The following is a 19,830-nucleotide window of genomic DNA, read 5'->3' as shown; positions in this document are numbered from 1 at the left end:
TGGGGAGGATCTCTCCCCTTCTATGGCGCATCTGGCTGCAACCAGTAACTGCAATCAGAGTGAGCCAAAATCCCTCCCTGGAGCGGAGCCCAGTGGAGTCTGTGCTGCCGTCAAGGGCCTTCATTGACAGAGGGCCTCCTCCCTCCCATTCCCTCAGGGCATTCATGTCTCCTTTTTGGATGCATTTTCCTTACATTGGATCAACTGGTGTTGCTAATATTGTGAAAGGAGTTTCACAACCCCTTTCTAGTAATGGTGGCAAAGAGGAGAGTTTAGTGCTCTGCACACTGGACTATTATTCCTGAATAAAATTAGATTTTACATCTTCCCCCTCCACCCCTCCCCAGAAAGGACAGCATTCCACACTTGTTATATCGGGAAAAGCTCTGACTCTTTCAGATGGCCCTTTCCATAATCAGAGTTTCTCTTCAGAAACTCTGTATTTCCTCGGGAGGTTGAATGCTTGAGTTACAGACTATTAGCAATGAACCAAATCTCATGAACCCTGCACAGAACTAATTTAATTTCCCTTCTCACACATTCTGGGCTCACTAACCTGACCCTGGGTCACCTGTAAGCACAAGGCATTTCACCTGAGACCAAATCTTCACCCAGAGTGAGCCCAGGGTGCCCAGGGTTTATATCCCATGGGGCAGTGAGATCAGAGACCCTTCTGCTGCAGCCTAGCCTCAGCATCACCAGTTCAGCCCCTCCATCCCATCACCATTGCACCATCCCATGTTCCAAACATCCTGCTGTGCATTTATGCACTGAACACAATCCTTGGCTGCCACACAAGAACTCACTGATGTACAAAGGCTCTCGTCCCACCCCTCTGGTCACAGCGTGTAGGGCAGGCACCACAATGGCATCCTCTTCCTCTCTAGCCCCTGCTAAAAAGGGAAAATTCACTGCAGATGTTGTCATTTTTAACTCCAAACTAACAGGAGCCTCAGCTTATGAGAAGAGAACATGCAAGAGAAAGAACTGTGCTTTAGAAGACAAAAGGTTCGAGTTTGTGACTCCAGATTCACATCATTGAAACCAGATAAAATTAAATCCTGCTTTTCAGTAGCCACTTCAAAATGAACGTCTCTGTAATGCAGAGAACACTGGAAGTGTGAAGACACTTTTTATTTGACCTCAAAATCTATTTTTACTCCACAATCCTAATTCTCCACAGCTGGAACTTTCTCTTCCCCCTGGCATGGGTGGGAGCAATGGAAAGACAAAAGCAAAAAAAGGCAAATGAATGGGAAACCATCTCCCTACATCTGAGGCAGGTCTGCAGAAAGACACAGAGGAACACAGAAGGACAATGTGTGTGTGTCCACATGGCCAGGGGCTGCCAAACGTCCTTGTGTGCCAGGGGCTCCACAAGGGAACAGGGGTGGAGAGGGCTCAGCCCTGCCCTCACTCTCCAAGATGCCTTCAGCTGACAGAGGCACTGGGACCTTTGCACAATAAGCTCTCATACTCTGAAGTTGAAGAGATATTGCAGATTGGCCCTTATTACAGCTTTTTACTATAAAATCTGTCTGAAATTTATTTCTGTCCTGAATCTGATATAATTGATATAATTGACTGAATGACAGGTACAGAGAAATAACAGAGAATGAAAGTCTGGTTGGGATATCTTGGAAGAAATGTAAAAATTAGGGCCCATTAAGAGCTCCCTCCCCAGCTCTGGTCCCAGTGGGAGGAGGAGCAAGGCCCAGGCTGAGCCATCCAATGCCTTTCCCTGCACCAGGCTCACACAGGAATGCTGGCACGGGCTGGCCAGCACCTGCAGTGACCCACAGACTTGTATTTGCACACAAAGAGATTGTAAGCCACTTCCTCCCTGCTCCAGAAAGGGAACAATTCAAAATACGAGGTAAAAACATCCCTCTCACCCATGTCCTGCTATTTCAACTCTGTTATGTACATTCCAGTCCAAATAAACCTGATGCTGCTTTCTGGAATAGACCCACTCGAATTTCCAGCAAACACACAGAGGAACATTTCTATTTCTTCTTCTTTCCAACCGTTCATTTGATCTTGCTCAGTCTCTGGGATCACTGGGTCTCCCAAGGAATAGAAGAGCAGAGTGCAGAGAGGTCAGATTTTATCGAGGCAGGAGCAAGTAAAGCTGAGCTGAGCAGAGCAGGCCTTGCTCAGGCAGGTCACAGCAAGGCCATTTCCATCCTGGGGAACACACCAATAATCTGAGTTTCACACATACAGAACAGATGCCCCAAGCCAGCTATATTCTTTATGAGGTTTGCAGCTGTTGTCTTCCTCATGAGTTTATCAGTTTGCACAGCTCTTGTGTAACTGTTCTTAATTCATATCACCCAGGCAAGGGGTGGGGGGGCCACAAAGGAGCAAAGGGAATAAATGAAATCTACTCAAAAGAAAAGAAATACAGCCCAGGCCTGAAGTCTTTCCACTGAGGCCTCCTGTGCATATAGACACACACACACAGGTTACCCAGCCAAATAAAGTGGAAGAAGCATTCCTGGAGATGGGGATTGGGCCTTTGGGAGCTGGACCAGTTGAAGGAGACCAAAATTTCAGTTCAAGGCCACGTACACCACGTGAAAGCACATCCCCCCTGTGGGTGGGGCTGAGGCTGCCCAAGTTCAGCCACAGGTGCTGCCCCAAGGCAGAGCTAAGGGTACAGTGCTGACTGCTCCTGCTACCCCTTGAACTGACAGGAAGAACTCTTTGGGCTGGAAAAAGGTAAAACCCTCTTCTGGTTAATCTGAAAGCAGAGGAATGTGAAATTACCTCCTGAAATCCTTCCCCTTGCTTTGACCAGTTGCATCAAGCAACCCTTTCCAACCTTTCCCAACTACAGATGAAGACACCCTTCTTCCTAGCAGAGCATTTTCCTTCTAATAGCATGCAAAGACTTCCCTATAACTTTCTTCATCAATTACCTGTCTAGAAAATGAAGAGTTGGTGCTAAGAACTGCCAGATCCTTAATATGATTGACTGTGGCTGGTTTTAGTCAGCAAAAGGCCTCCTGGTAACAAATGAGTTGTCCATTTGTTCTCTGACAAGGAGCACAGTCGAGGCCTGGGTATCGTTTGTGCTCAATCAAATCCTAATGCTGATGGAAAAATCCAAGTTTTGGTGACTCCTGACGTGCCCCAGTGGGGCTTGGAGAAATGTGTCACTCCTGATCGTGGGCAGGATGGATCTGGAAGGCCTGGAGTTGTAAAACAGGAATTAACTGGAATGACAAATTGCACAAGCATGTGTTTTTCAGCTGGCACTTCCCTGTTACATGCTTACAGAACTGCTAACTATGGAAAACAAAAGATGGATGGAAGGAGATCTTTTACTAAATGGTTTTTATAGAAAAAAACCAAAGAGAAGTTTGATGTATGCAAGCTCACAGATAGTCCTTGTTTTACAGCTGGAGAACACAAATAAATTTTCTCTGCTAATGGGATTTTATTATCTCAGATACAGAAAGATTTGCCCTTTATTTTAAGGACATCCAAATTAAAGGAGTGACTTGAAGTAGCAGACACTGGCCTAGGAATATAGTGAATACCTCTCACCATATAGGTGATGCTTACAAGATTTTTAGATGCAAATTTTACAACGTAATAAAACTGTTGAATATGGCACAAAAAGCATGTTAGATTTAATTTCTCCATTTCTTTATGTGTACACATCGACCAAAATAAGATCGACTGTAGAAAAGAACAGGTTATTGTTTTCTCAAGAAAGGTTGGATCTTTGAGGTCCCATCCAACCTGGGATTTTAGGATTATTAAACTGCAGAGAAATAAACACCCATATCTTGTAGCTATGTTTTTCCTTTAAAACATTTTGCAGAATAATTACAGCTGAAACAAAGGAAGATCAGAACATTGCAACACTGGAGCTTTTTGGGGAAGGAAAAAAAAAAGAAAGAAAACAGCCAAAAAGAAGTTCTGATATTCATTTCTAAATTCTAATAAATACTTCAATTATATTATGCTTTGCCAGGTCCGGCCTCCAACTTTGGGCTTCATCCAGTTCCCTGAAAAACCAGAGGAAATCAAGCTCAAAACTTTGGTCGTGCTCTTTTATAAATGGCAAAATACAGCCCACCAATTTCAGTGGCAGTTTTCTCTGCATCACTTGGCAACACCACTGGAGGCATTTTCCTGAAGCAGAGAAGCAACTCCCCTTTTTGTCTACTTAAAACTGCAAGTTATTGTTCAGGGACATGGCCAAGCTTTAAAATAAGAAGCAATAATTATTATCTCATTATTTCCATTTGGACATTCCTTTAAGAATTACAAAGCTTCAAATCTACACTTACACATTATAGAGTGAGGAACAGAGGAACACCAACACCTTTAAAAACAACTACTAAAAATGGCAATGTGAGCTTTTACCTTAAAGCGTAACATTCTGGTAAGGCCTTGGTCTTGCAAATATTCAGCACATGAGCACTCCTACTAAAGCAAGACTCATCCATAGGCTTTTTCACTGGTGGAGTTTCCTTTTATTTATATATATTTTAAGGCAACATATTATGAAAGTTGGAAGGAGGAAAATAACCTGGGAGCAGGAGGTGGGGACCCCATCAGTGTCCACAGATGGCCTTGGACTCAGCACCTCAGCAGAGACACCCCAGTGAGGCCTCTGGCCCAGCCAAACCAGAACTTTGTGTCAGAAAGAGAAATCATTCCATGTTTTTTTTCCCAATACTCCCACATGAACACCTTCCCTCTCTAGTGCAATACCCTGCAGAAGTGACTACACCTAAAAATAATTGCTAAGAAAAGGTTCTAGCATTTATCACAAGGCCCGTACTGCCTTTCTAACCCTTCCTTTGTTTGCTGGCAGATGATGATGTACAGAATCGCATAAGAAAACAGAACATAAAAAGATAAAAATTAACTTAATTTACACAACCAATAAGAAAGTTTAAAGCAACGAAAGAAAAAGAATATAAAGGCTAGATACATGAAATGCCAGTTCAACGGTATTAAACTTTGGTAGAACAGTTAAAGAGCATAGCACCAATAAAATCCAATGTCAGCACAGGCTTCAGTAGGCATGAGCTGTGATGAAAATGTAGATTTTGGCAAGAAAAGTGGTGTAGGTTCCCTGCCTCCAGAGTTTCATTTCCACATCCAACAGGAAGTCTTTGGGCTCCTTGACCTGGCGCTGCAGGTACACGATGCCCGTGTAGGAGTTGAGCCTGCGGGTGCTGAAGAAGCCCTCCTCGTTGCCCTTGGTGATGGTGAGGACGATGTTGTCCCCGGCGTAGGCGGGCGAGGGCCCAATGCGGAAGATGTGGGCTGGCACCACAATGTTGGTCTGGAAGTTGAGCTGGTAGTAGGTGATGCGCACTGGCGTGTTCTGGCACTCCAGGTAGTTGAAGCAGCTGATGCGCTCACACCTCCTGGGGAAAGAGGAGAGAGGCACCTTCAGTGGCCAGGGAACAGCAGGGAAAAACATAAAAACCTCGGGGCATTGCAAAGGATTGGACTGATGCCTTAGGATTTTAGCTTTTAGTTTTTTCATGTATTTGTAATCCTGCAATTCCTTAGTGTAGAACTCTAAACTCCATACAGTGTCAGCTACAGCTTTCCCATTTTGGTCAGACACAACAATTCCTCTCCAAGCCTGGGAATCAAGAACACTTCACTGCCTTGGGTCCTGAGAAATGGAAACAAAAGTGAGTTTTGGGGGGAGCAAACTTGGAGTAAATGACTTCATTACCTGAAGCTGTAACTGGAAGATTAACCCTCAGTATACAAATGGACCAAACTTATAAAAGTAAAAAGCCCATGTGTGGAAACCCAGGGCACTGAGAATATTTCTCTGTCTGCTCTGGGGTGTCCTGACCCCCAGGGGAGCACTGACTTTGACCCTCATTCATGGAGAAAACTTCCAAAACCTCAAGGTAAACCAGAAACCACAAAAGTGTGAAATAGATTGTAGAGATTGTAGAGAGTAGTGCAGTATGTCACACTGGTGAGAAATTTAGGTTTTAGGATTTTTATATCCATCTTGAACAGATGGGTATCCATCTTTAGCATCCATCTTGAACAGATGGGTTCAAGATGGAGGATATAGGGTGTTGTCTTGAGTTCCTTTCTTCTTCTTCCTCTTTCTTCTTGGGTTTAGGTGATATCTTGTAATTGGGTAGAAAAATCCACATTGCGGGTCTTTAGGGGTCAGATATCGGGTTAGAAAGGGAAATAATTTAGGTGTCACTTCTTAATTGGGTAGCTTAGTTTTTGATTAGACTTAAAAGGCCTTGTAACAAGAGATTGTTAGCCGTTTTTGTGCTGTTTTCCTGTATGCAGAGTCTGGTGCAGACAGTGTGCTGAAGTCATGATAAGATAACAATAAAGAACCTGAAGACTGAAGAAGTCCTGTTCGTCTGCTTTTCCTGACATAGAACTGCTTCAGGAGGGTTTCCCCCTGCCAAGGGAGCCCTCAGGGAGTTGCCCAGTGTGGAGCCCGCAGAGTCACACCCATGACCTGTGTCCATTTTGTGTATAGGCCCTGGGGGGCTTTTTCTGTACCTGAAGGCCCTTCAATAAATATAACAGCTTTTTATTCTCTCAATTTTGTCTGGCCTCTGTTTTTAGGTAGTCTCATCAGGACAACAGCAGTCCCAAACCTCAGTGTGTGATCAGCAGCTGCTTGTTCTGCCCTGCCAGTGCCCACAGACACATCTGGGTGTGGTAACTGTGAGAGCAGCACAGCCAGAGGCACAGATCACAGCCTGAGGAGAGCGTGGGGAAGCTCCACAGGATCAGCCAGAGCCAGGCGGAATGGCACAGAGCCAGGAAGGGGAGCCGGGGGCTCATCACTGGCAGGGCTGGGGCACTGCTCCAAGAAAATAACAAGAAGACCCCTTGAAATGGTACCTAAAACATGGGAGTGGAAAACAAACTCCTCAACTGGCAAAGCTGCTCAGTTCTGTAAGGCAGGAAAAGTATGTTTTAAGACATAAGCAACTACATATGGGTTCCCAAAGCACTGGCAGCCACCAAGGCAGGAAATGGGTAGGGAGATTTTGGGGCTCCTGAGCAACAGCTGCTGAGGAGCTGGGGATGTGCCATTCCCAGAATCCTGTGGCCTGGCAAGCTCAGTATCCTGCTCCCCTTCAACACCCCCTGAGGACCTGCAATCCGAATATTAAACAGGGAACCCCAAACTTGCTGTCGAAGTGGAGCACTGAGCAGCCTGGCTGTTCCTGCTCTGATTCAAACAGCACAGAAGATCGTACTTTAAAACTTAATTATAAACAGAGGCATTTTAGAGCTGCAAGGAGAGCTGCAGGCTCTGATCTCTGCTGTTCCAGCAGCAGCTGGAGGGCAAACAGAGGCTCTAAGGCTTAGGAGAACGAAGGATAACCAGACAGAAACTCTGCACAGGGAAGGTCTATGAGCACCAGGTGCCAAAGCAGCTTCTCAGAGCTGTGAGCACCCACACCCACCCACAAACTAAACACCACATAGCACCAGAGGCACTGGGCTGGCGCTAGTGCTGCCCCAAGGCCATACTCACATGTCAGACACCTTCCTGTAGTTGGAAGGGCACTCAAAGGACAAGCAGCGGAAGCTGCCCTGGATGTTGTAGCAAGTCTCTGCAGCTGAACAGTTGTGGGTTCCTATTGCACACTCATCAATATCTAAGAAACACAAGAAAAAGATGTGCAAAAGTAAGAATTAATTCCTAGTATTTTTCAGGAATGAACAAACCCCACCAGGATATAATTAAGCCATGCTAAAAGCCTACAGGACCTTCTCACTGACTTTTTGAGACTGGAGAAAGCTGGGCTGTGCCAAAAGAATGCATCTGTGCATGAAAGTAGTTCTGGATTAAAGCAGAGCAACTAAAATAAATCTGGAATTAAAGCAAGCAAATGCAAAGTGGTCACTGCTGTCCTACAGGATCCAGGAGATGCGGAACATGGGAACTTAGAACAACCCTTCAGAACAAGGCACACAGTTTAGAAAACCCAAATACAAGTATCTCACCATAATAAGATGTAATTACAGAAGACAATAAAGAGCACTTAAAGCTCAAAGACACTTTATGGCCCAGAGAACAACATGGTTACCTAAACAGCACATACTCACAAGCCCAAGCCATGGGCCTGACAATGCTGCAAACTAGATGCAGTGAGAGGGATCCAGCCTGAGCAGGAAGCATTGGTAGAGCCCTCACAGTCACATTGTGTACTCCCAAACGTCTAGACAATGCACAGAGGTTTTAAAATGAAATAAATTCTAACAGACAAGGCATGTGGACTGTGTAGGGCCCTGCAGCTCTGCCAATTGTCACAGAGCAGAGACTCTTATAGGGAAATCATAGCCTTCCACTCCCGCCATTCCCCTGGGATGAGAACTGATCTCACACACTGAACTGGCTGGTTTAAAAGTCTTGCAAAGAAAAGTATCCAATAGGAAATAGCAGAGAATCAAAGTCAAGTAAATCCCTTGCTAGTTCTCAGCAGTGCCCGTAGGTGAAAAGAAAATTTCTTCCATATTGCAATCATTGTCATGAAAGCACTCCCTGCACCCCTTTGGCTGCGCTGCAAAATACCACAGGCAGTTTCTGCAAAAAAGATCCATATGTTGAGCCACTACCCCATGAGATACATCTCATCTTTTGAAATAGGGTACAAGGAACATTCCACCAGTAACTCTTCAGAACTGGTCAGATGATGAGCAACTGGAGCCAGATCTTTAGCTGGGGGAAACCAACATAAACTCCCTGCACAGAGAAGCCAACACCCACCCAGCCTTCCTTAGACCACATTTTCAGACACACCTTGGTATCTGCCCAGACTTATACCTACAGACCTGCAGAGCTCCAAAAAAGGGGATGTATCCAGAGGAGCTGCAGTTTTCTAAAGATGAACTTTACATAAGAATTTAAGTGCATGTGGATATTACTGCAATCATACTTAAAAACACATGTGAAAATATTTTTAAATGTTTCTAAAGGATTTTAATTGTCATTTCATCTGCTTCACTGTTCCACAGTCAGGGTTAAGTATGCTCATGTTGCTCAGGATTTACACAGAGAAAATTCACTGCCATTAGCACTCAGAATTCAAGCACAGGAGATACATAACCAAATCCTTCATTACATGAAGGGTTCCTGAAAGATCCAGGGCAGGAAATGCCTGGCAGTTGGTTTAAGGACTGTGCAGGAATGTGCAGAGGACTAAAGGTAATCAGATCCTCCATCAGGTTACACAGGCAGTGCATCCTTTGGAAAGGGGGATTCAGCTCAGAACCATACAGCTGCACACCAGATGAAAACCACCAGAAGACATCTCCACAATTCTGAGGAAAAGGGGTGTGTGACAGGAGGGTATTTGTCATTTCACCAACATTTATTAATGCCAGCATGATTAAGCTTAGGTGACACTGCTGGATGGCCAAGTCCCAGTTACAGCACCAGCATTTAATCTCCCAGTTTTCTGGAGGAGAAAACTGTAACTCATAAAGAAGCCACAGATTTCTACATCTGGCACCTCTAAAACCCCGAACCATCGAGTGCTGTGCCAAGGTGCACACACAGCTCACATGAGTCAGCAAGTGCCTCAGTTTGAAGGATGAAGTGGGCTCCTTGGGAATTCATTGAAGCAATTAGCTCACACTGACAGCTGAGTTGCCGTAGCACTTTCTTCTAGCACAGGAAAACTGACTTAGCAGATATTTGGCAGCTTTGTCGAAGACTGACTGCTGAACAGTGACTGATACAAAATATGGAGACTTGAATGAGCAACTGAATGGCTGAGCTCTTTCCAAGGGTGTGAATGATCTAATCCTGAGCTGCTGTTACCTCTGCAGGTCCTGCCGTTGGCTGCCATGGTGTAGCCCTGCTCAGGACAGGCGCACTGGTAGCTGCCAGGGACGTTGACACAGCGGAAGGTGCAGAGGATGCCGGCGCTCTGCGTGCACTCGTCAATATCTGTGCAAAGAACACAGTCACACCCCCAGCAAACAAAACAAACAAAACAAAACAAAACAAACACAGATCTGCAAAGGCAGGACACCAGGAAACTCTCAGCTGACACATTTATTTATAACATATTGCTAAACGTGAGCACAACCATGGAGCTCTGGCATTGCTCTGGTGCTTTCTGAAATGCTGAACACCAGCCTGCTCCCAGAAATACTGGCTGCAAGTAGCACACACTCATGGGAAGGAATAATGAAGGTGGGGCATGTCTGAATTTGAAGCACTCTCTCTCTCTGGTGCTTCTGTAATTGAGAGATTAATAGAATCACAGACTGGTTTTAGGCTGGAAGGGAGCTTAAAGCTCATTCCACCCCCTGCCATGAGCAGGGACACCTTCCACAAGACCAGGCTGAACCTGGCTTTGAACAGTCCAGGGATGGGAAATCTCTCTGGGCAACCTGCACCAGGGCCTCACTACCCTTTCAGCAATTAATTTTTCTAGGATTTCTAGCACAGGCTTCCCTGTGCTAGGAAGGATGTTGGCTTCTTCACTATTCCTTAAGCAGAGACTCTCCAGTGTGTCAGTGCTGGTAACTTCAGCTAAAGAGGTAAAACCCTTCCTTTCTTCATTCTGATCTCTCTGCTCCTCATTCACCACGAGCAGCAGCCAGAGCAAACCTTCACTCAGCAGTGCAGGTGTTCATTGATGCAATACAGGAGTATCTTCCCACCTGATTTCTTCAGTCGTAACCTCTGGCCCCATGAAGCCATTGCAACAACCTCCCTGGCTGTGCAGTCCCACAGGTGTGCTCCACCCACTGAACTGCACTGTGCAGTAGCAGAGTAACCTTTTGCAGCCTCTGTGGCAGCTGTAGCTCACAACCATCCTCACGCATCACCTGCAGCACCAGGGGCTGCTGAGGCTCAGAGAGCTCTTCCTGCTCCAGAGAATAAACACACACCCCTGACCTGGTGAGGCAGCCTGACCTTACCTTTACAGGAATGTCCATCTTCTGCCAGCTGGAAGCCTTGCCTGCAGTAGCACTGGTAGGAACCATAAACATTGGCACACTCCTGGCTGCAGGGATTGTTATCACATTCGTTCACATCTGCATCCAAAAACAAACCCACAGAGATGGCCACAGTGCTTCAGAACAGTGTCTTCCACCCCTTCCTGCCCCTGAGAACCTTTATCTTCCAGTCACAGTGACTAAGGAAGGACTAATTTGTCCCTATTTTTTCTGCTCCCTAGGCAGAATGCCAAGAAGCCGGAGCATGTCTGTTGCACCTGAATTTCATTTCTCCATATGCCAATGGAAACACACTCACAGAGACATGTTTCAGACTTCATAGGTTTCAGTTCACTAAGATATGTAATTGTTGCCTGAAAAAAATCATGAAGAACTCAAAAATTTTCCATTCAATTCAAACTCGTTTTTTTAAGTTCTGTCACTACCAAGTTTCATCTTTATCAAAATTTGAATGGTTTCCTGTTTTAACTTTGTTCTGTTCTCCTGTCATCTGAAAGGAAAGCAAAGAGTACATGGGGAAAGGAAGAGAGGAGAAACTTGTTGATGCTCATCCGACAATTCCAGTGTTTGACTGCCTGCAAATTTGAGCACACAAAGGTTACTGCCTTTATATTTCACCTCAAAGCCTTCTCCTAAGTTTCCTAATTCCCACAGCAGTTCCTTCCTCATGGAGGAGAAGCCTGGTACCTTCGCAGTGCTTGCCGTCGTAGGAGAGGCGGAAGCCGGAGGAGCAGGTGCAGTGGTAGGAGCCGGGGGTGTTCTCGCACGTGTGCTGGCACAGGCGCCCGGGGTAGTTCCAGCACTCATTTATGTCTGCCAGCACAACAAGCAAATGCACAATCAGCTAGGGACATGAGCAAGCAGGGTGCAGGAGGGTATTTTTTAAAGTGTCAGAGATTGATTTGCAGAGCATGAAATGCTGCAACCTCGGGTTTGAGGCTGTGTGACTCCGAGCTCTAATTGCTGCACGGGAGGGACCAAAGACAAAGTGTGTGTCATGGCTCTTGGAAGGGCAATGGTGGAACCTTCAGACAGACAAATTCCCACAGCAGCAGAAGCATAACCCACAGGGGAAGCACTCTGCAGGTGGTTTAAGTGATAACCTGCATTTAAGGCAAGCCAAGGGCGCCTGGTCCCAGATCCCAGCCTGGAGTGACAGAGCCCTGGATGTGCTGCACAGCCCAGCTCTGGAGGTGATGCCACCCTCTTCTGAGGCACTGCACTGCACAACTCAGGCTGCAGTGGTGCTAAGCACTGCACAACTCGGACTGCAGCGGTGCTGAGCACTGCACAACTCAGGCTGCAGTGGTGCTAAGCACTGCACAACTCGGACTGCAGCGGTGCTGAGCACTGCACAACTCAGGCTGCAGTGGTGCTAAGCACTGCACAACTTGGACTGCAGTGGTGCTGAGCACTGCCTCGGAGCCCAGGGCTCAGTCAGGGTGAGCTGCCAGCCCCTCCCGTGCCCCACGTACCGATGCAGCTGCGGCTGAAGGCGTCGTACTGATAGCCCATCTTGCAGTCACAGCGATAGCCCCCAGGCAGGTTGTGGCACAGCTGCCCCTCTCCACACCGGTGCACCCCAGTCTGGCACTCGTCCACATCTGCAGAGCCAGACATGGCATCAGCATCAGTACAGTTTGCTTAAAATCAGTGTTTATAAAGAGACACAAGAAGGTCCATTTAAAAGTAGGATTAGAAACTGGACAGGAGAAATAACACCAGCTTCTCCCTCTGTGCTCTTCTCAGAGGCAGTTGAGTCAAACTTGGGAAAAGCAGAGCCTTACCTTCAAAGTGAAAATGGCAACTGGACTTGCAATGGGGCTCTCCCAGTGTATTCTGCATTTCAGAGTAAACACACTTCGATTCTGATCAAACCATGACATTTAAACTCCCCATTCTGATGTTCTGCCATTCTGTGAGTCACACCAAACCATTTAAAGCAAAACATGAACCAGCCAGAAATTCTGCTCATCCTTTCAATTAAAGCAACTGCTATTTTCATCTCCACCTGCCCTCTCAGTCTGCTCCTGCTGTCTACCTTTTGCTCTTTCCCAATGTTGATTTTTTTCTTTTCTCCATCAGCTCTCATTTTGATATTCCCCACGGCCTCTCATCCAAAATCCAATACCAACAAATTATGTGCTTCTCCACTCACACACATAATTTCCAATCTCATTCAAACATCCTTGGAGGAAGATGAGAGTTTTCAATACAGGCTGATTTACAAGACTTGCAACATGACTAAATAGCTCATCAGCATCTAACAAATCCCTCTTACCATCTGCGACAAGAAGCATCAAAAAGTCTGATTAATGCTCACAATTGTGCATTTCTTCAAGTATTCCAAGCTCTGCCACTTCCTAAGCAAACAGATCCTGCTTTTTTCCTATTGTTCACATCTTCAACTACTTTTACAACCCATATCATGTAATTATGGAATCTCGTCCAACTGGGACTCCTGCTTCAGAGGCATTTGCAGAGGGCTTTGGCCACAAACCATGGCAGGCAGGGTACTGAGTGGGGGAGCACCTGACCAGGCCACGGTGGGAAGACTGGGGTCATGGGAATTAGTAGCATGCTAATAGCACTGTCCTCTCTTTGGTCAAGTTTCCAGTTCTTGTTTCCAGCTGGCTCCATGCTTAGTTCATATAAGGTCATGTTCCGAGTTCACCTTTGTGACTGGACCTTGTGCCCCTATACCTGCCCCACCCAGAGGTCTTTGGAATCTAGCCTCTGTACCCTGTGCCACGTTTTGTTATTTTGGTTATTACAGTTTGTATCTTCTGGGCCATTCCCATTTCTCCGTTTCCACCGTTCCCATTTCTCATTTATTAGCCAGCTCCTCCCGGCTGAGCCAAGCGAGGAGCTCACACAGAGCTTCTAAGCCCATATGTAATAATCATCAGGATGGATCTCTAAGGCTGAAAATTCACCATACTGCCCTATTTGAAGTCATAAATTTGAGCACTGTATCATTTCAGAGGGCTCCTGGGCAGTTCTCCATCAAACAACAGCCTTGAAGAGGCAACACCCACACAGTCCCTGCTGGCACCGGGGTCAGGGGTGGCAGGGAATGCCCCTCACCATGCAGGAACTCCTGACAGGAACTGAGATTTCTGCTGGAACAGAGTCCTCATTTTCTTTTAATCAGAGGTAGCAGCAAAAAACAAGGAAGTCTCTAAGGCAGATAACAATTTGTAAAGTAGCAGCTTTATTTGTAATGAATTAGTGTGTGCAACAATTTTGCTAGTTTGTCCAAAATTCTGTATTCCATTGCATTCAGACTTTAATTAGTTCTAGGGCATTACACCATCAGAACTCTGCCATATTTCACACTTACAGCAGTTTCCAGCTAAATCTAAGAGGCAGGTTTTAATAACTCATCTGCTAAATCAGAATATCTGAACAATTTAAAGACAGATGAATTCTCTAAACAGAGGAGATGACCCTCCAAGAGTTGTTCTGCTGAAGAAACACGTGCAGATGATGTTTTTACTACTGTGAAATGAATAAATCTGATTCAGGGATCTAATTAGCTATTGTAATGCCTCACAGACACTAGTCTTTATCACAGAGAGAGGAAATTAGGAGCATATGCTTTTCTTCTTTCTTCTCTGTGCTCTCTACCTACTTAAAAAAAGCCATTCAAAAAATACCAAACAACACAGACCAGCAGTAGGGACAGAGCGCACAGAGGAAAGACAGAGAAATCACCAATTGACATAATTTATGTTTTTCCTAAATCAAGCAAGAGAAGCCTCCTTACGCCTGCTCCTGAAGAGCCTTGTGAGTACTGTAAAGCAGAGACTGAAGGCCATCAGGAATCACAGTGCATTGTGTTATCTCACTGTATTCTAGAGCAGAGATGCTGGAGGATTAATGGCAATTTCCTCCTCTCTCCTGGATTTACACACAGTCACTTTTTTTTTAGGAAATGCTGGGAAGAAAAGCTGGATTCTTTCTGTACCATCAATTTGAAATTTAGGAACATAACTTGCCCCAGCTATTACAGAATCACAGAATCATTAAGGCTGGAAAAGGCCTCCAAGATCACCAAGTCAAACAGTTGATCCAGCCCCACCATGTTTACCACTAATCCAGGTCCCCAAGTGCCACATCCACATGTTTTTTGGGCACATGAGGGATGGGGACTGCACCCCTCCCCTCATTTGCAGGGCATGCAGGGCAAAGGCTGCAGCCAGGATGGCTGTGCTGCTCAGGGCTGACTGCTGCCTTGTGGGATTCAGGGAGACTCTGGCATGGTGGTCCCCCTAAAAACAACATCAGGGTAACCACACACCAGGTGGTGCAACCACACCCAGCCCAGGTGGCCTGGCTGAGAAAGGACTGATCAAAAGCAGCTGCAGAACTGTGTCTGCACAGAACTGAGAGGGACAGGACTTTCGGAGGTTCTTTTTTAAGAACTGAAATATCCCAGGCTGTAACAGGACAACAAAGGAGCACTGCTTTGCCCTGAACTTACAAAACACAGTATTTGGAAGCTTCTCAATTTCCTCAGTTGCACACATGAACGGTTCCTTCCAAATCTGCTACTTCCAAATCTTCTCCACCTTTCCACTGGCCACGCATGGTCTGGATAGTCCAGGGGGTAAAACCATGATGGGACGTGAAGGATAATGAAGAGCAAAAAGGTCAATGCAGAAATATCTGTGGAAATGGGATCTATCTGTACCAAAGCACATTTTATTAATCTGTCATCCTTTCTTTATTCCAAGGGAAGGTAGGTAAAAATCACTGGGGTATCACCACTAAGCAAACTGCTGCTTTGTCATTTATTTTTTTTCTTTCCCCCACTGTCATTTTAGGATTTCCTATCTTATGCAACTTGGAACACGAGGAATTGGAGAACACCCAGCCAACCTTGCCTTGGGCACCAGGGACTGAGCTTCCCAGCCCTTGGTGCCTCATGTGCTCATTTACAAACAAATGCTAACAAGCACTGAAATCTGCTATTCTGAGTCAGTAACTCCCTAAATACACTGGAACAAATACAAATCAGGATCAAGCTGCATGCCAGCCTATATGAATATTTCATATACTCATTCTCCTCAAAATTCTTTTCACACAGTGAGAATCTAACCTAAACACCCTCACAAGTGGATGTAAGGGGAAGACCATGAACAGAACATCCCTACAAAGAACATCCACTTGGTGCTACTCTTGTGAGCCCCCAAACCCAGCATTCCCCATTTGCTGCAGATCACTTCACTTTCAGGGAGGTACTACAAAAACCACCGAGGTATTGTGGTCTTGACTGACAGGATGAGTTTAAAAAGTAACTAAAACCCACTCTCTCCAGAGTGGAAGCCAGTGAATCCCATCTGCAGCTAAAACCAGTTGCTGAGCATACCAAGAGAAACTCCATGGAGCAATGAGACATCAGGATCCTGCAGCACAAACAAATCCCAGAGCTGTAGGGACAGCAAATTCCCATTCCTCAAACACATTTAGGAATCTGGAAGTAACTCCAAACATCTCTTTAGAAGTGAAATAGATTTTTCCCCTGGGAGAGCCCCCACCCAGCCCCAGGGTGCCCTCACCGACGCAGCGCGTGCCCTCCTCGTTGGAGTGGTACCCTCTGCTGCAGCTCAGCATGTTCCTCTGGCACGTGTAGGACCCCACGGTGTTGATGCAGTTGAATCCTGGCTTACAGGGCTCAGGGAGAGACGTGCATTCATTGATATCTGGTGAAGAACATGAATAGAGCGGTGAGAGATGCTATTTAACCCTTCTGGTCTGCTTTCTTCCAACTGTCACTTTTTTTTCTTCACTTCAATTTCTTGTGCTACAAAGATAAAGCTGATGCAGGTCTGCTGTGGGGATAGTTCTAAATTCAACATGCAAGTATTTGCATTTTTAAATGGACAGCAGCATTGACATTAAGCTCACAGCAGGGTTTGCAGAAAACTCCATATCCAAGGGGTCAATGCACAGCTCCTGAGAGGCCCAGGAGCTGCAGCACAGGGCACAGACTCTGCTGCTCACACTCACCCACACAGTTGCCCTCAGGGTCTTGCAGGAACCCATCCATGCAGCGCTGCTTTGACTCGCAGTAGAAGGAGCCCTCTGTGTTCTGACAAACAAAGTTCACCTTGCAGCTGTGAGTTCCTCTCTCGCACTCATCGATATCTGTTCAGCACATCAAAACACCACACGGGGGTTGAGTTCAGCTCTACCTTTTAGTGGCCTTCATGGCCAGCTAACCTCCAGAAAGGAAATTAGCAGGTATTATTTCAACAGACACGTGTTACCAATGGGAAATCTGAGGGTTAAGTGTGTGTGCTTCTGGATGTCACTTCAGGATTTGTCAGGTTCTGCAGCAAATTTGATTCAGGTCCCTACTGCCCCATTCACAGCATCTCTTGCAACCCACAAAATACCAAAATATCTGCAGTTTTTTTACAGGCTACTGTAAAACAGTTTGTAAATATTATAATCCTCTATAATCTAATTTCAAGACTAGAAAGTAAATTAGATTAATAATAAAGGTTAGAAATACTCTAGAATCAGACAACAGAACAAGACATTCACAAAACAGCCTCTTCAAGTAAACCAAGCTTTATTTATGACAGCTGTTTATAAAGGGAGATTTCTGATAATTTCTATTTTATAACTTTATGTTCTATGTCAAAAGCTTAGCTCTTTCCTTAGGCATCTCTTATTGCAGCTGTCAGGACACTATAAAACTTGTAGGTGCAAATAACAGTGAGTTTTGCCCTGAAAGCAGGGCACGTGTGTCTTTGCACATTCCTCTGCTGCTGTGAGCACTGATGTTCCCTTCTTTGTTAGACACGGACAGGGAGGATGAAGAATAACTTCTTAACCCATTCCAAATGGTTACATGTAAATGTAAAATGTAAGTAACTGCTGACAAGGATTCTGAACACAGGAAGGACAGGGCTGTCAGCCCTGTGATCATTCAGGCTGGGAATTTTTGCTGGAATCGCCAGCAAACCGCATCAGCTGAGCCAGGCAGAGGAGCTAAGGGGGATTTCTCCATCAGGGAGATGTCAAATCCTAATTCAGAAGGTTTCATCCATGTTGTAAGTAATTTATAGTTATCCCTGGAAACCATTTCAAATGAGTGAATGTGCAGGAGGAGCCTGCAAAGCCCAACACTTCCATGATGAACTGCAGCGCTGGTATCACAGAGCAGCAACACCAGAATGCTCTGCAATCCCTTCCCTTCCCTCTGTGTGAGAGCTGAGCACACTTTCCTTACCCACACACTCGCCGTCCTTCAGCTCGTGGCCAGGCTGGCAGCTCAGCTCCTGCAGGCAGCGGAAGGAACCCATGGTGTTGACACAGTGCTCTCTCCTCTGGCAGGTGTGTCTCTCTGTCACACATTCGTTGATGTCTGTGAGAAAGAGGGAACCAATCAGTGCCACAGGGTGCCAAGGCATCTCCCTCCTCCTGCTCTTCTGGAAGGAGCAGAAAGCTCAAATGAAGGGCACTCAACACAGGCTTTGTTACAGTGCTCTGATGGAAGATGTTTTTAGTCGAGGGTCTTTAGTTAGCACAGAGTGACTGAAGAGACACAAATCACAGGGGGATTTCCTCCTCCTCCCCTCTTCCCAAACACCAAGGGGATGGTGCAGGCACTGGGGGCAGGGATGGACAGAACTGAGCAAAGGCAAAGGATTGATGAGGTGGTGAAGGGATGGGAACTCCTGTACAAGGGAATGAGAAAGGGATTAATGCCCATTGCTCCTCACCAGACCTCCACAGCTCAGGCCACTGAGCAGCCCTGCTGCCACAGGCCAGGCTGCCAGGGGCTGCTGGGGTGGCACTGCCCCAGGGATGGGAGCTGAGACTGCCTGCCGAGCTGGATCATGCTGGCACCTATTCCCTAAGGAATACATCACTGGGACTGGATATGCAGGAAATCATGGAGACAGCTCTATCAAGTTTGTAAATTTGTATTTAGAGCTTTAAAGACATTTGATTTCAGCAAGTGCAGTAGTGAAAAAGTCCTTTTTAAGAAATCACTTGAACACAAGATTGCAGAGCATGGGACAATTAGGGAAGGAATATGAAACACCTTTAAAATTACACGTTTTGATAGGCTTGGATGAAATAATCTAAAATTCAGGTTTTGCTTATGTTAATAATGAAAGCTGGAATAGCATGATGAGCAAATACTGAGAAGCAACAAAAGACTGGGAAGAAAAATTTCCTTGCCAACCTCCACAAAACCTCACACATTCCCAGTTCTATATAAAGCTAAGAATTGCTAGAGCTAACAAAAGCCAAATGTGACCAGAACCATTACCAGTCCTCTGGCTGCTCTGTGCGTTAAGCCGTTTTCATACTACACAATAAAGCAAGTATTGTTTAAATCAGATTTTCATTTTGGCTGTAGAACCTCCTTCTCAGATAAGTACATCAGATATATGACTTCCCCTGTGGAGCATGAGAACAGGAAAAGCCATTTGAAAAGATTTTTGTATTTAAAAATGTGACAGCTGGTTTTCTAGCAAAGAAATGAGGAGAAGCACCAAAACTCTTCAGTTCCTGGTGGGTTCAGAAAACTGGTGATGTGCACTGAGTTTTGCAAGACCTGCATTAGCTTGGTTGCATTCCACTTCTCACTTACTCCTATTTTCCTGTTTTTTTTTTTTTTTTTGTTTGTTTGTTTTTTTTTTTTCTTCTCTCTGTTTGCCATTGCCACTCTCCACATGCTCTGGGCTTACTTTCTAAAGCAGTTGGTTAATCCACAGCAAGGTCCTGGCCATCACCTGGATCTCTTTCTACCTGTCCCACACAAAGTTTGAGATCCTCCACTGAGGGGCAGGTTCTTGCCTGCCCCAAAGTTCCTACAGGGTTATGTTTCCCTAATGC

The 19,830-nt window shown here is 45.6% G+C and overlaps 1 protein-coding gene across 5 annotated transcripts in view; it reads right to left on the bottom strand.

The window, feature by feature from the left end:
• Positions 1-3,425: 3,425 nt before the first annotated feature.
• The window catches only part of FBLN2 (fibulin 2), a 92,574-nt gene continuing 76,169 nt past the window's right edge, over positions 3,426-19,830 (bottom strand). For all 5 annotated transcript variants that reach the window (XM_053989560.1, XM_053989557.1, XM_053989559.1 and 2 more), the window contains exons 9-17: positions 18,212-18,346; positions 16,981-17,118; positions 16,530-16,673; positions 12,441-12,569; positions 11,653-11,778; positions 10,927-11,043; positions 9,815-9,943; positions 7,523-7,646; positions 3,426-5,399 (exon numbers count right to left, since the gene is read on the bottom strand). In XM_053989560.1, the coding sequence (XP_053845535.1) occupies positions 5,042-5,399; positions 7,523-7,646; positions 9,815-9,943; positions 10,927-11,043; positions 11,653-11,778; positions 12,441-12,569; positions 16,530-16,673; positions 16,981-17,118; positions 18,212-18,346 (1,400 nt within the window). In that variant the 3' untranslated portion in view covers positions 3,426-5,041. The remainder of the gene's footprint in view (positions 5,400-7,522; positions 7,647-9,814; positions 9,944-10,926; positions 11,044-11,652; positions 11,779-12,440; positions 12,570-16,529; positions 16,674-16,980; positions 17,119-18,211; positions 18,347-19,830) is intronic.

Source organism: Vidua macroura, chromosome 13, assembly GCF_024509145.1.
Source record: "Vidua macroura isolate BioBank_ID:100142 chromosome 13, ASM2450914v1, whole genome shotgun sequence".
Lineage (NCBI taxonomy): Eukaryota > Metazoa > Chordata > Aves > Passeriformes > Viduidae > Vidua > Vidua macroura.
Note: the sequence above shows the minus strand (reverse complement) of the source record. Positions and strands in the feature narration are given on the sequence as shown.